General features: G+C 38.2%; 1 protein-coding gene and 1 pseudogene across 2 annotated transcripts in view; both read left to right on the plus strand.

Annotated features, from left to right (window-relative positions):
* The window catches only part of LOC102870725 (centrosomal protein kizuna-like), a 342,509-nt gene that overhangs the window by 187,532 nt on the left and 138,175 nt on the right, over positions 1 to 16,802 (plus strand). Inside the window, exon 7 of the mRNA XM_006895665.1 lies at positions 13,984 to 14,074. Coding sequence (XP_006895727.1) covers positions 13,984 to 14,074 — 91 coding nt within the window. The remainder of the gene's footprint in view (positions 1 to 13,983; positions 14,075 to 16,802) is intronic.
* Positions 738 to 1,766, plus strand: LOC102854603 (annotated as a pseudogene). Its single transcript, XR_438957.1, has one exon. The product of XR_438957.1 is annotated as a vesicle transport through interaction with t-SNAREs 1B pseudogene (transcript).

Raw genomic sequence — 16,802 nt, forward strand, 5'->3', positions numbered from 1 at the left:
GTTATTTCATGAAATGCTTCTGTGTCTGCCAATTCCCTTTGATACAGTGACTCAGTATATTCTTTCCATCTTCTCGGATCATTTAACATTCTGCCTAAAGCATCCTTGATTATAGCAACTCAAGGTTTGAATTTGTTCTTCAGTTCCTTGAGCTTAAGAAATGCTGAACGAGTTCGGCCCTTTTGATTTTTCGACTCCAGAAAACCCTAAAAATTCAACAAGAAAACTACTAGACATAATTCAGCAAGTAGTAGGATACAAGATCAACATACAAAAATCAATTTAATTTCTGTATAGCAACAAAGAGAATATAGAACTGGAACCAAGAAAATCAATACCCATCACAATAGCTAATCACAAGATTAAATACTTAGGAGTAACTCTAACTAGAAACACAAAAGACTTATTTAGAGCACCACAACAAGAAAAATGTTAACAACCCAATTGAAAATGGACACAGGATATGAACAGACATTTGACCAAAGAAGACATTCAGATGGCAAATACACACATGAAGAAATGTTCAAAATCGCCAGCTCTAAGAGAGATATAAATCAAAACAACTATATTATCTCATCCAGTAAGATTAGCAAAATTTAACAGAAGAGCAAACAACAAATGTGGTGATGTTGTGGAGAAACTGGAACCCTTATTCACTGTTGGTGGGAGTGTAAACTGGTATAATCAGTCTGGAAGGCTGTATGGTGCTTTCTTAAAAAGTTGCAAATAGCCCTGGCGGCTGAGGCCGAGGCGGCGGCCCTGATGGCTGTGGTGCTGGGAGGCTGACTGCCGGGATAGGAGCGGGCTGCGCGCCCAGAATCTTGGCGGCCGCCGCTCTGCCGCGCCTTGCGCCATGGCCACCTCTGCCGCCTCCTCTGAGCATTTTGAGAAGCTGCAAGAGATCTTCCGCCGCCTCCATGATGACCTGCAGGGAGTGCCCGAGCGGCTGCTGGGGACGGCGGGGACCGAAGAGAAGAAGAAGTTGATCAGAGATTTTGATGAAAAACAACAAGAAGCCAATGAAACGCTGGCAGAGATGGAGGAAGAACTACGTTATGCACCCCTATCTTTCCGTAATCCTGTGATGTCCAAACTTCGAACCTACCGGAAAGACCTTGCCAAACTGCATCGGGAAGTGAGAAAAGCACACCTTTGACAGCCACACCTGGGGGCCGAGGAGACCTGAAATTTCAGTACCTATGCTGTAGAGAACGAGCACATGAATCGACTACAGTCTCAAAGGGCCTTGCTTCTGCAAGGCACTGACAGCTTGAACCGGGCCACCCAGGGTATTGAGCGTTCTCATCGGATTGCCACGGAGACTGACCAGATTGGCTCCGAAATCATAGAGGAACTGGGGGAGCAACGAAAACAGCTGGAAAGTACCAAGAGCAGACTGGTAAACACAAATGAAAACTTGAGCAAAAGTCGGAAGATTCTCCGTTCAATGTCCAGAAAAGTGACCAATAAACTGCTGCTTTCCATTGTCATCTTATTGGAGCTCATCATCCTGGGATGCCTGGTTTATTACAAATTCTTTCGCAAGCACTGAATTTCCTATAAAGAAGGATTTATGGACCAGAACTTTGACCCTCTGAATGAATATGAGGAAAATGGAGTAAACTGAGTTGCTGCTGTGGGCTAACAGTCCGAGGATGCACTGTACAGCCAAATGGGAGGAGGGAGGGAAGATGGAGAACCACTTAAATGTGAAGGAACATCAACAAGACCAGAATGATATACCAAGGTAATAAATGCTGTTTATGGTGTGTTTAAATTTTAAAAAAAGGTTGCAAATAAAAATACCATTTGACCTAGCAATTCCACTACTGGGAATATACCTTAAAGAAACCAGAACTGCCACCCAAGAAGATACATGGTCATCCATGTTTGTCATGGCTTTGTTCACAATAGCCAAGAGGTGGAGACAACCTAAGTGCCCAACAAATGAATGGATAGAGAATCTCTGGTATATTCACACAATAGAATATTATGCATTACTGAAAAACAAGGAACTTATGAATTGTACAAATTGGGTGAGCCTGGAGGATGTTATGCTGAGTCAAATATCTCAATCACAAAAGGACAAATACTGCATAATGCCACTGTTGTAAAGGAGGACTGACATCAGGGTTGGTGGGAAACTAAGAAAAGAGGGGCTAAACAATGTATACTGCATTAAACAGATGAGGGAGAGAACTTAAAAGGCGTCTATGATTAGGTCTTTCAGGTATGACAAGAGTCCAGAATGAAAGGCGCACAGTGAAGTGGACTGGAGGTGGGGCGGGGGGAGCAGATTGTATAACAATGAAAGAATTTTTTTTTAACTTTTCAAAGAGAAAAGTAAACTGGGAAGAAAGGGTGGACAGAGAGGAAAGTGTGCAACGATGAATGAATGGAAATTGAAAGTCTCTGTAAACTTTGATTAAAATTAGTAAAAAAAAAAATCCATAATAAACAAACAAAAAAACCCACCCAAAAAAGACTTATTCAAAGAAAATTACCAAAAAATTTCTATAAGACATCAAGAGAGACCTGGAGTAATGGAAGACTATCCCTTCCTCAAAGATAGGAAGACTCAATATTGTGAAAATGACAATCCTCCCAAAGGCAATCTATATGTTCAATGCAATCCCGATACAAATAACAATTCCATTCTTCAACGAAGTGGAAAAGACAATCTCCAATTTTATTTGGAATGGAAAGAGACCCAGAATAAGCAAAGCATTCCTTAAAGAGAGAAACAAGGTAGAAGGCATCTCACTCCCTGATTTCAAATCCTACTACACTGCTATAGTGGTCAAGACAGTGTGGTACTGGTAGAATGACAGACACATTGATCAGTGGAATAGACTTGAGAACCCAGAAATCAGCCTTTCTACATATGTTTAACAGGCTTTTGACAAGGAGATGAAATCATTTAAGTGGGAAAATGCCAGCCTTTTTAACAAATGATGTTGGCAAAATTGGAAAACCATCGGCAGAAAACTCAAACAAAATCCACACCTCATACCATATACAAAAACCAACATAAGGTATATCAAGGACCTGGACTAAAACCAAGCACTATAAAGTTCATTAGAGTAAAAACTTGGAAGAACCCTAAAAGCACTAATCCACAACTTGAACAGTTTTCCAAGCATTCTGAAAAAACCTACATCCAGGAGAGGATAAATTCGATGAATGAGGTCTAAGAATCAAATCCCTGTGCCCATACAAAAACTTCTGCAGCATTGTAAAGAGTGAAGCCACAACCTGGGAAAAAATATTTGGTAATGACATGTCCGATAAGGGACTTATATCTAGAATGAGCACAGGATATGAGCAGACACATCACCAGAGAAGACATTCAGATGGTGAACAAACACATGAAGAAATGTTCAAAATCCCTAGCTCTAAGATGCATATCAAAATAAGTGTGAGATATCATCTCACCCCAGTAAGAATAACAAAATTCAACAGAACAGCCAATTACAAATACTGGCAAGGTTGGAGAGAAACTGGAACCCTTATTCATTGTTGGTGGCCATGTAAAATGGTGCAGCCACTATGGAAGGCTGTATGGTGCTTTCTTAAAAAGTTGGAAATAGAAATACCATTTGACTGGGGAGGGAGAATTTTATAATAATGAAAGGAAGTTTTTTTATTTTTTTTTTTTCACTTTTCACAGAGAAAAGTCATCTGGGGGCAAAGGTGGGCAAGGAGGAAAAGGTGCAACCATGAATGAATGGAGATCCAGAGTCTCTATAAACTTTCATTAAAATTTCAATTAAAAAAAACCACAATGTGACCCAGCCATTTCACTACTGGGAATATACCCTAAAGACACCATAGTTTCCACCCACACAGATATATGCACACCCATGTTAATTTTTGCTTTGTTCACAATAACAAAGTGTTGGAAACAACCCAAGTGCCCACTGACAAACGAGTGGATAGAGAAGGTGTGATATATTCACACAATGGAATATTATGCAGAACTGAAAAGCAAGGAACTCATGATATATTCTATAAAATGGGTAACCCTGGAGGACCTTATGCTGAGTGAAATATCTCAGTCACAAAAGGACAAATATTGCATAATGCCACTATAATAAAACAGGACTGATAAGTGGGTTGGGGGAAACTAAGAAAAGAGGGGATAAATAATGTATATGGCATTGAAAAATGAGAGAAAGCTATATAAAAGAAATATATGATTGGGTATTATTGGCATGACAAGAGTACAGAATAAGAGTTGTATAGTGGGGGGGGTGCAGGACTGTATAATAAGGAAAGAACTTTTTTCTAAAGACAAAAACAATATGCGAGGGAGGGTAGACAAGGAGAAAAATGTTCAACAATGAATGAATGGAAATCCAAGTTCTTTATAAATTTTCATGAAAATAAAAAAATGAACAATGCATTTTTAAAAAATGATAGGTTGAGAAATTATTCCATTTTTCCAAGATAGTAATTACAGATGATGAAATGTACAAAAAGCTGAAATCAGAAAATCAGAAGGGAAGAACTCAGTCAACATTTCTTAAGCTGAAGAAACTGAAGAACAAGTTCAAGCCTTGAGTTACAGTACTTAAAGATGCTATGGGGTATTAAATGAACCAAGAAACATCAAAAAGACATGTGAGAGAATATACAGAATCACTATACCAAAAAGAATTGGCTGCCACAGAACCATTTCGGGGAATAGCTTATGATCAAGAACCATTGGTAAAAGAGGAAGTTCAAACTGCTCTGAAAGAATTGGCAGAAATAAGGCACCGGAACTATTGACTTATTTCGACAAACATGCAGCTTTGGATATGCTTAATAGCTTGTGCCAAGAAATCTGGAAGACAACTACATGAATGGAAGATCCTTATTCATTCCCATTTCAAAACCAAAAAAAGACCCAACAGCATGTGGAAATTGTCAAATAATATCACATGGAAGCAAATTCTTGCTGTGTATTATCCAAAAATACTAGAACAGTACATTGACGGAGAACTGCCAGAAATACTAGCTGGGTTTAGAAGAGGCCATTGCACTAGGGACATCATTGCTGAGGTGAGATGGATCTTGTCTGAAAGCAGAGAATATCAGAAACATGTCTATTTGTGTTTTCTGATGTTTAATATGTCTATTGTGTTTTACGAAGGCATTTGACAATGTGAATAACAACAAATTGTAAATACAATTGAGAAAAACGGAAATCTCAGAAAATTTAACTGTACTCATGTGTAACCTGTATCTGGACCAGGAAGCTGTTATACAGACAAAACAAGGGAACACTGCATTATTCAAATTCAAGAATGGTATCCTTCAGGGATGTGTCCTGTCTCCATACATTTTCAGTCTATGAGGAACAAATCAATAGAGAGTCTGGACTTTATGAAAAAGAATGTGGCATCAGGATTGGAGGAAGAATCATCAACAGCTTGTATTATGAAGGTGACACAACCTTACTCCATAAAACTGAGAAGGACTTGCAGCATTTGCTGCAGAAGATCAAGGACTACAGCCTTCAAAATGGATTGCATCTCAGCATCAACAAAACAAAGATCTTCACCACTGGACCAATATGCATCATTATAGGTCGAACACTACATACATCTTGATTGTATGCATAGGCAGCAACCATGTCATCAGCATTCTGGAAATCATGAGTTGCATTGGTAAAGTTTGTGGTCAAGAACCTTTCCAGAGTGCTAAAGAAATATAATGTCAGTCAAGAGACTAAGGTGCAGCTTATCCAAGCCATGGTCTTCTCATAGCTGACCAGTGAATAAGGATGAGAGATCAATTGCTTTCTTTGAGTCATGGTCCTGGAAAAGAGTATTAAACATTCTATGGGCTGCCAAGAAAACAAACAGGTTATTCTTTGAAGGCAAGGATTTTAAAGCTTTTTAAAATATGTTTTTGGCATGTTGGCCAGAAGAAACCAATCTTTGGAGAAGGAAATCATTCTTGGAAAGTTAGAGGGCCAGTGAGGAAAGAAAGACCCAAGGTGGATGGATTGAGACAGTGCCTGTGACAGGGGGGTGAGGTGTGTCAGGGAGGTGTGATTAGCTCAGGATAGGGCATGGTTCCATTGTTCATTCCATTGTTCATAGGATTTTTGGAAGTCGTGGTTGATTCCATGGCAACAAGAGTTATATATGAACCATGAGTCTTGGAAATTATTAAGTCCGTCAGAAATCTGTGAAACACATTCTACCTGCCTCCTAGACAGTATGAATCTATGTCTTTTCATGGCTGCAAAGCTTGTGTCATCTGGGCTATTTATTTTTCTTTCATGGTATTACAATGACTTCTAACTTATAAGACTTGTCCAGTGCCAAAACCTGGCAAGTGCATAAACACATTTTTAAATTTTGGAAATATAAAAATGGTCCAGTTTGTGACCCCTATCTGAGGGAGAAGAGGAGAGGAGTGAACACAAAAGAAACCCCTCCTTCCCATGACACTCCCTTTTCCTCTATTGAGTTCAGTAAATTATTTCAATAACCACAATGAAGTAATAGAAAATACTCACTATTATGAAATATATTAGGAAAGTAACAGGCTACCCTAGTGGTAAGAAGCTGCAATGCAGTCCTAAAGGCTCACAATTCAAATCCACAAAGTGGTCCACAGGAGAAGGAAAGGGAGTCTCCTCCCATGCAAAAAAAGTCAACTCAAGGTAGATCAAAGCCTTGGGGTAAATGCCCAAAGCATAAAAATCACAAGAGACAAAGTAGGACCAAGCTTAGAAGACCTAGTTCATGGTATAAAAAGGCTGACAAATACAGCCAGAAATATACAACCAGGAGAGAATGAAATTGAAGAATGGAACCTTCTAAAGATTAAATCACTGTGTATCAAAATCATTTTCCAACAAAGTGAAAAGAAAACCTACTGACTGGGAAAAGAAACATTTGGCAATACCATTACAGACAACGGTCTCATAGCAGATATTTACAGAATCTTATAGAGACTCCACATATGAGCAAGAGCCTGTGGTGATGAAGGAGGAAGTTCAAGTTGCTATGAAAGAACTGGCAAAAAACAAGGCTCCAGGAGTTAACGGCATACCAATTGACATATTTCAACAAACAGACACTGCCCTGGATGTCCTCACTAAGTTGTGCCAAGAAATCTGGAGGACAGCCAGCTGGCCAACTGACTGGAAAAGATCAATATTTGTTCCCATTCCAAAGAAAGGTGACCCAATAGAGTGCAGAAATTATCAAACAATATCATTAATGCCACATGCAAGCAAGATTCTGCTGAAAATTATCCACGTGTGAGGAAATGTGCAAAATCACTGGCACTAAGAGAGATACAAATCTAAACCATAATGAGATACCATTTCTCCCCAATGACTGTGGCAAAGTTTAATAGAACAGCTGGCAATAAATGTTGGAAAGGATGTGGAGAAATTGGAACTCTCAGAGACAATTGATGGATTGTAAAATGGTACAACCACTTTAGAAGGCAATTTGGCAATTCTTCAAAAAGCTGAACATAGACATTCTCCAGGGCTCACCTATTCCACTGCTAAGTCTATGTTGTTGTTGTTGTTGTTGTTGTTGTTGTTGTTATGTGCTGTGGGGTCACTTGCGACTCATAGCAACCCTACGTACAACAGCCCTAAACCCTGCTTTATCAACCTTGCCAATCTCACTGCCTCCGACAAGCCTACCCCATTTCCCCAGTGACTGAATCAATCCATCTCATCAAGGGTGTTCCTCTCCTGCACCGTCACTCTACCCTCCCAAGCATGACGGCCCTCTCCAGGGACTGATCCCTCCTTATAATATGTCCAGAGTATGTCAGATGAAGCTTCAGAATCCTTGTCTCCAAAGAGTAGCCTGGCTTCATTCTCTCCAGGATGAACCTGTTTGTTCTCTTAGTAGTCTATGGTATATATAATACTCTTCTCCAGCACCAAAGCTCAAAGGCATCAACTCTCCTTCTATCATCCCTAGTCATTGTCCAGCTCTTTGAAAAGGATAGCAAGTAATGGCAAAGACCATGGCCTGTATCAGGTGCACCTTAGTCTCCAGACTGACATTGTTGCTCCTCTGTACCTTGGAGAGTTCTCTGACAGAAGACTTTCCCAGTGCAATTCCTCTTTTAATTTTCTGGCTGCTGTTACCAAGAATGTTGATGAAAGCCAAGTAAACTAAAGCTGTCAATAATCTCAAGCTCTTCACCATCTGTCATGATCCTGCCAATCAGCTCAGTGGTGAGAATCTTTGTTTCCTTGAGGTTGACCTTTCAATCCATATTGAAGGCTGCAATCCTTGACCTTCTGCAGCAAGCGCTTCAGGTCCTCCTCAGTTTCAGCAAGCAGGGTTGTGTCATCTGCATAACGCAGATTGTTGATAAGTCTACGTTCAATCCTGATGCCATATTTCTCCTCATAGAGCCTCCTGCATAATTTGTTATGCACATAGATTGAAAAGATATGGAGATAGGACACATCCTTGTTGCACACCTTTCCCAATTTTGAACCGTGTAGTGTTTCCTTGCTCTATTCTGATGACTGCCTCCTGGTCCAAGTATAAGTTTTGCCTAAGCACGATAAAGTATTCTGGGATTCCCACTCCTCTCAAAGTCAGCCGGTTTGTTATGATCCACACAGTCAAGTTCAGAGGGCAGCTAGGGAAGACAAAGTAAAGTATTACAATGAAATGTACAAGAAGCTGGAGTCAGGAAATCAAAGGGGCTCAACACGCTCAGCATTTCTTAAGCTGAAGGAGCTGAAGAACAAATTCAAACTTCAAGTTGCAATACTTAAGGGTGCTTTGGGCAGAATATTAAATGATACAGGAAGCATTAAAAGAAGATGGAAAGAGTATACAGAGTCATTGTACGAAACGGAATTGGTGGACACAGAAGAATTTCATGAAACAACGTATGAGCAAGAGCCTGTGGTGATGAAAGAGGAAGTTCAAACTGCTCTGAAAGAATTGGCAAAAAACAAGGCCCCAGGAATTGATGGCCTACCAATTGACATATTTCAACAAACAGATGCTGCCCTGGATGTGCTTATCAAGTTGTGCCAAGAAATCTGGAGAACACCCGCCTGGCCAGTTGACTGGAAGAGATCTATATTTGTTCCCATTCAAAGAAAGGTGATCCAACAGAGTGTGGAAACTATCAAACAATATCATTGCTATCACATGCAAGCAAGATTCTGCTGAAGATCATCCAAAAACGACTAGAACAGCACATCAATAGAGAACTGCCTGAAGTGCAGGATGGATTTAGAAGAGGTTGTGGCACTTGTGATATCTTAGCTAATGTCAGATGGATCTTGGCTGAAAGCAGAGAGTACTAGAGGAATGTCTGTCTATGTTTCATTGACTATGCCCAGGCTAAGAATATACCCCAAGGAAATTAGTACTGGCCAAAGAGATGTTTTATACTGATATTCATAGCAGCATTATTCACAATAACATGGAAACAGTGCAAGATATTCATCAACAAGCAGATGGCTTGAGAAGTTGTGGTTCATTTACATGATAGAATACGATGCAGCACTCAGGAGCAATGATTTTGAAAAAACTATGTAACATGCAAGAGACTGGAGAGCATTATATTGAGTGAACTAACTCAGTCTGCTAAGGACAAATAATGTATGAGACCGTTATTGTAAAGAAATAAGGATAACTGGTAAAATGTGTATGAACGTCCAAGGGAGGAAGGAGAAGGAACAGGGGAACTGAGGATAGTGAGAGAAGAAATTGGTGTTGCAGAGTTTGGTGGGAGAGGCGGGGGAGGTGAAATAATTAGGAAAGATCCAGTGGTAACCTGAAAAGACAAGGTAATGGTGGGCCTAGACCAATGGTAATTAATTTTATGAAACACAATAGATGGGAATGATCATATGAAATACAATGTAATTGAAGAAATGTGTGAAATAAAGTGTATCTGAATGAAATACAATATATATAAGCTTTTATGCAACTCCAAAAGAAAGAAAGAAAGAGCCCTTTCTAACAATTTACCCAAAATATGTGAGATGTAGCTTCACCATCTTAGCCTCCAAGAAGCACTTTGGTAGCACCTTCTGACATAGCTGTTTGTTCATTTGGCAGTCCATGAGACATTCAGTACTCTTCTCCACACCACATATCTTCTGTCATTCTTATTCATTATTTAGCTCCCAGATGCATTGCAAATGATTGGAAAGACCATGGCCTGAGTGAGGCACTTCTTAGGTTTAGACTAAGTACCTGTGTACTAAGTGCTCTATAGTACCTTGAAGGATTCCTTCACAGCAGAATCCAGTTCAGTATGTCTTTTCATTTCTTAACTGCTGGTACCACGGGTGTTGATTGTGGATCCGAGATATACATGTTCACTCTTTTTTTTTCTTTTTTTCTTGTTCTGCACTGTCGTATTGAATCTGACAGGCACAGGAGGAGACTTCCCTTTCTTCTCCAGTGGACCATCTGGTAGATTCAAACCGCGCACCTTGGGATTGCAGCACAGCTTCTTGCCACTAGGCCACCAGAGCTCCCTCCCTGTTCATTCTTTTGGCTGTCCATGGCATATTCAGTACTCTTCTCCAATACTACAGCTCAAAGGCATCAGTTCTTCTATTATCCTTATTCATTATGCAGCTCTTAATCATTATACAGACACATAAAAAGTATTGAAAAGTCAATGGCATGAATAAGGCATGCCTTCATCTTCAGACTGACATCATTGCTCTTCAGTATTGGAGAGATTCCCTAACAGCAAGCTTAACAAATGCAATACATCTCCTGATTTCCTGACTGCAGATATCAAAGGTGGTGACTGTGAATCCAAGTAATGAAATTGTTGACAATTTCAATCCTTTATCTTTTATGATACTGCCCATTGAACCAGTGGTAAGGACCTTTGTTTTCTCTTTTTAAATTTTTTTATTTATTCACTGTTACACAACCTTTGTTTTCTTGATGTTGAGATGTAATCCGTATTGAAGACTGTAGTCTTTCATCTTCTGCAGCAAGCACTTCAGGTCCTCCTAACTTGAAGCAAGCAAGGTTGTGTCATCTGTATAATGCAGGTTGTTGATGAGTCTTTTTCTGATCCTAATTCCACATTCTTTTTCATTGAGTTTGACTTTACAAATGATTTGCTCAGTGTACAGTTTGAACAGGTATGGAACAACATAAAACCTGGGTGCACCCTCCTTGATTTTAAACTGTACAGTGCACCCTTCTTAATTTTAAACCATACAGTGCCACCCTTGTTCTGTTTGGACAACAGCTTCTTGGTTTAGGTATAGATTTCATATGAAAACAATTAAATGTTCTGGGATTCCCTCAACTTTTCCAAACCTAGACTTAACATTTTTCCAAATTTGTATATTTATCTGTTAAGAAGTTTTAAAAATATATTTTAAAAAAAAGAATAAGAATTATACAGTGACCCACCACAACCAGATTCTGCCATTGACATTTTACTCTGATTACTTTATCCTATTCTCTATCCTTTCTTTCTAATGCATTTAAAATAAATCTCATACACCACCATACTTTTAAAAAAATTTTCCTTTTCAAAATTTAAAATATTCACAAAACCAGAAAAAAACCCTCACTATTTTGAAGCTTCACGTATCCATCACCTTGTTCTACCAGTTGTCAACATTATGCCGGTCTTGTGTTCTCTCTTTTCACTCATCCTATTTTTTGTGAGCAGTTTAAAATAGACAAAAGATCATTTAAATTAGAAATTTCTAGTACCATCAAGTTGAAACCCACTCATAGCTGACCTTCTAGTGGGTTTTCAGAGGCAATAAATTGCACAGGAGGAGATAGTCCATCTTTTCCCTACAGAACAGTTAGTGAATCCAAACTGTGTGTCTTTGGATTGGCAGCATAACTCCTTACCACTGAGCCACCAGAGCTCCCATGTGCACAAAAGGATTTAGCACAGTACCATTTGACCACATAAGTACAACTTCTTAATTTCATCCTAGTCTATTGTCCTTAATCATCTCAAACAATGCCATTTTACAATTTTTGGGAAAAGTCTCTTTACATTCTTTCATTCTCTTTTTCCCATTAACATCCATATTTAAGTTTTCTCTTTCAAGTTCACTGACACTTTCTTCTGTCTGCTCAGATCTTCTGTGTTAACCTTTGTGTGGATGATTTTGTTGTTGTTACATTTTCTTTATTTTTTCTATTTGATTTGATTTGATTTGATTTTTTAAAAAATTAAATAATTCTGAATTCCTGGTCTCATTACTTTTTACTCTTACATGCTTCACTACGTATCTTTTTCTTTTTAGCCCAGCCTCACCCCTCTGCTCCCACCTCTTCCCCTTCCTCCTCACGTTTTACTAGTTATCCTTACTTTTTTTCTTTATTGATATCCTTACAAAGTTTGTATGCATTGTGTTTCACACTATTCTTCATTCACATTGTGTTTCATACAATCATTCCTATTCATTATATTTTATAAAATTAATCACTATTAGACTATGCCCACCATTACCCAGTCTTTTCAGGTCCTCTTTCCCCTTTTCTGTATTCTCTCCTTCAACCCACCAAATTGTGCAACCCTCCGATTTCATCCCTTCTGCTCCCACCTTTTCCCCCCTTGGATCTCCATACCTATTTCATTAGTTATCCTTCTATTTTACAATAATTGGTCATAAGTATAATTTGTCCTTGTGAGACTGAGTTAATTTACTCAGCATAATGCTCTCCAGCGTCTCCCAAGTGATGTAGAATTTTTTTCAATTGTTGCTCCTGAGTGCTACTAGCATTCCATTTTGTGAATGTACCACAATTTCTCAATCCATTCAGTTGGGGTTGAACATAACTAGTATTAAAGACTCTTCCATACAGTCAGTGAAGTGCAATTCCAACCTAGAAAGACTTTGAGGTGAAAAATGTGTTCATTTCAAAGGTAGATATCAAAGATTACTTATGTTGTTGTTTATTGCCGTCAGTTGAACTGACTCATTGCCAACCCTCCAGCAGGTTTTCAGAGGCTTTAATTTGCACAGGAGATGATTGCCCATTTTTCTTCAGTGGAGCAGCTATTCAGACTACCTGCCTTTGGGTAGGCAGCACAAGCCCTTGCTACTCTCCCACCAGAAACCTCTAGTTATTACTTAAACAAGGATTAGATTTTACATACATCCAAACAGCATTTATTACTGTTAAGTTTATATTTTGCTTGTTTTTAAGTCACACATAATACATGAAGAATGATGCTGACATGGTTGACATAAGGTACAGGTAAGCCTCCAAGATGAGATAACTTGCCTTGCTGGTGTCCAACAAATTCCAATAGTCTTGGTAATGCATGTTTTATAAAAAGAGAGAAATTATTTAACAATATTAAATTGATAAAGCACTAAAATATCAATGATATAATTTTTGATCTGTGATGGTGTTGTATATAATCAAGTTGCACCAATCCATGGATGACCCTCCAGTGGATTTTCAGAGGCAGTAGATCACACAGGAGGGGAATGACCATACTCCTCCTATCTTTATAAAACATATATAAAAATAAAAATGAATAAAAAATTTAATAGAACTGGCTAACATCTAGCTTTAACCATTGATTCTGTTGCCTTAGGATAACTGATTACGTGTTAAATGGAATGAGACTACACATACATACACACAGATGAATGTGTGTAAAAACTGGTGACATGCAAGTGAGAGTGATAGTTTACATTAAATATATCAATGTTAAGTTCTGGTTTTAATAATGTACTATAGTTTTGTTACCAGTGAAAATCGGGGAAGGGCATACAAGATCTATTTATACTATTTTTTCCCCTAACTTCTTGTGAATCTTTAATTATTTTAAAATTAACTTTTTTAAAAAAATGTAGTTGGCCCCTGGAAAACTCCATTATTCGGAATATTTTAGATTACAGATATACGTGCCTAAACTGTCTTTGGTCAACTGCTATGCCACTTTTTCAAAATATGTTTAACTCATTGTAACCAAATACAACAAATTTATATTGTGTTTCTTCTTTCTGATTTACAGATCTGAACAACCACCACATTCAAATTTATTGCAAACACAGTGGGGTCAGCATGCCACCACCATGAAGGAAGATAGTTCTCTCAAAGACGAGGTAGCATTTTCGGGTCTTTAAGAAATGAGTACCAAAGAATGAAAGTCTATTATTTTTATGTGTTTTTTAAAAACTAATTTTCATGTTATAAAAGTTATTATATTAAATAGTTATGTTCTTAAGAGGAATTAGCATAATTATATTAAAAAATTAACTGTAAGTGTTTTTAGATGCTGGTGAGTAAGCTCCCCTTCTGACATACTACAGAACAAAACCTGTCTAAATCTGCACCATCCTTAACTGTGCTCAAGCCCTTTCTTGGAGTAATTGTGTCAGCCCATCTCATTAAGGGTCTTTCATTCCTTCTCTGGCCCTATACTTCACCAGGCATAAAAGCTTTTGTTAGGGACTTGACCTCCCATGAAAGCATGAAAGTTTGTGAGACAAATATCTCTCTCACATACTCCCCCTTGCTTGTAAGAAGCACTCTGGCTGCATTTCTTTCAAAACTTTTTTTTTTGGCAGTCCATGGTATATTCAGTATTCTTTGCCAATACCACAAATCAAATCTTCTTTACTTTTCTTTCTTCATTATCCAACTTTCACATGCATATGAAGCAATTAAAAATGCCCTGGCTTGAGTCTGACATACTTTAGCTTTTAGAGTGTCTTTAGCATTTTAAAGAGCTTCTTGATAGCAGGTTTTCTCATTGCCGTATGTAGTTTGATTTCTTGCTTCCTGCTTCCAAGGGTTTTTATGTAAAATGAAATAATTGACAAAGTCAGTCTTTTCTCCATTTATTGTAATGTTGTTTATTGGACCAGTTGTGAAGATTTCAGTTTTCTTTGTGTTGAGATACAATCCATCCTCAAGACTATACTCCTGGGGTTTCATTAATAAGTGCTTCAAGTCTTCATTGTTTTCTGTAAGCAGGGCTGTGTCATCTGTATATTGCAGGTTGTTGATGAGCCTCCTTTCATTCCTAATGTCACATATTCTTCATTTAGTCCATTTTGTCACATTATTTGCTTTCCCTACATTTGAATTAATATAATTAAAGAACACAACCCTGACAGATACATAATCCTAATTTAAACCATGCTGTAAACCAAAGCAGCCTTCAATATGGATTGCATCACAATGCCAAAAATACTGGACTGATAAGCAACATCGTGATAGATGGGAAAAAAGATTGAAACTGTCAACAACTTCATTTTACTTGGATCTACAGTCAACACCACTGGTACCAGCAGTCAATAAATCAGGAAATGTGTTGCACTGGAAAAGTCTAGAAACCTCTTCAAATTATTGAGAAGTAAAAACGTCAGTTTGAGGACTAAGGTGCATCTGATTTAGGCCATAGTCTTACTGATCACTTGCTATGTGTCTGAGAGTTGGACAATGAGTAGGGTTGAAAGAAGAATTGATATCTTTGAGCGGTGGTGTTGGAGAAGAGCACTGAATATCCCAAAAGAACAAACAAATATGTCTTGGAGAAAGTGGAGCCAGAGGAGGCAACTTTGCTTTTTGGAGGCAAATGTGATGCTTCAGGCATGTTGCTTAGAGAGGTTCTTCCTTGGAGAGGGACATGATGTTCAGAAAGGCACAGGGTCAGCCAATGAGAGGAAGACCCTTAACCAGATGGATTGGCACAGTCCCCCATAGGGGGTTCTAGTGTGTCAGGAAGTGTGAGGGTGGCACAGGATAGGACAGGATTCAGATCTGTTGTTCATAAATTCACCATGAGTCATACTCAACTCATTGGTACCTTACAATAGCAATAAATCATGCTGTGTGCCTGTGTTGTGTTTCATAGCTGTCTTTTGGTCTAAGACTTTTTTGGAATGAGCACTATTAAATATTCTGGCATTCCCATTCATCTCAATGCTATGCATAAGTTTTTATAATCTACACAGTCAAATGCCCTTGTGTAGTTTGGAAAACACAAACATCTTTTTTCTTTTTCCCAGAAAATGGAATAAATAAGGTTGTGTTTTGTTGGTTGGTTTGCTTGATTTTCTGATCCCAGGCATTCTGAATAATATGTTTTATGAAGAATCTTAGTTCCTGACAATATTAATTCAGGTCCTAGAGGTAGTTTGATTATATGTTTTTACACAACATTTTCTGAGGAACTTAAAACATCATGTTGCTATTTTGCTTTGTTTCTCCACACTTTAAAACTATTGTATGGTCACTCACACCAATTCAGAAAAAAAAACATTTTAACCTACTTTAAGTAACTTGAGTGGCATAGTGCATTATTTGTTGTGCTGCGATTCAAGTCTACCATTTTTCTGTGGAGAAAAATGTAGTAGCCTCCTCCTTTTTTTTTTTTAATTTATAATTTTTTTATTTTTATTTTTTTTTACAGAGGTTTTGGATTGTAAAGGTTTATAACCATGGAAGCCTGTTGGAGGGTTGCCATGTGTTGAAATTGATGATAATGAGAAGGACCTGATAGCAGTTCAAGTTCCTTAAGAGGAAGGAAGTATGAGGCTCCCTACTTCTGGAAATAAGGATAGAATTTGGCATTATGGAATAAGTATAGTAAGAATGGGTCTTTATAAAAATCATCAGGATTTCTGGAAACACTATGAAGCATGCTTTAAAACAAAGGACATGAAGAGTTTTGCAAGAACACTTTTAAGAGTGAAAGGATTTTTGCCAGGCTAATAGTGCTGGTTTTCTTCAAGGAGATATCCTTGATGTCATCCCACAGTTCATCTGTTCTTCAATCATTAGTGTATTCAATGTCTCAAACTTATTCTTGAGATGGTTTTTTTT

This window comes from Elephantulus edwardii, unplaced genomic scaffold, assembly GCF_000299155.1.
Source record: "Elephantulus edwardii isolate Elephantulus edwardi_28Jun2011 unplaced genomic scaffold, EleEdw1.0 scaffold00172, whole genome shotgun sequence".
Classification (NCBI taxonomy): Eukaryota; Metazoa; Chordata; class Mammalia; order Macroscelidea; family Macroscelididae; genus Elephantulus; species Elephantulus edwardii.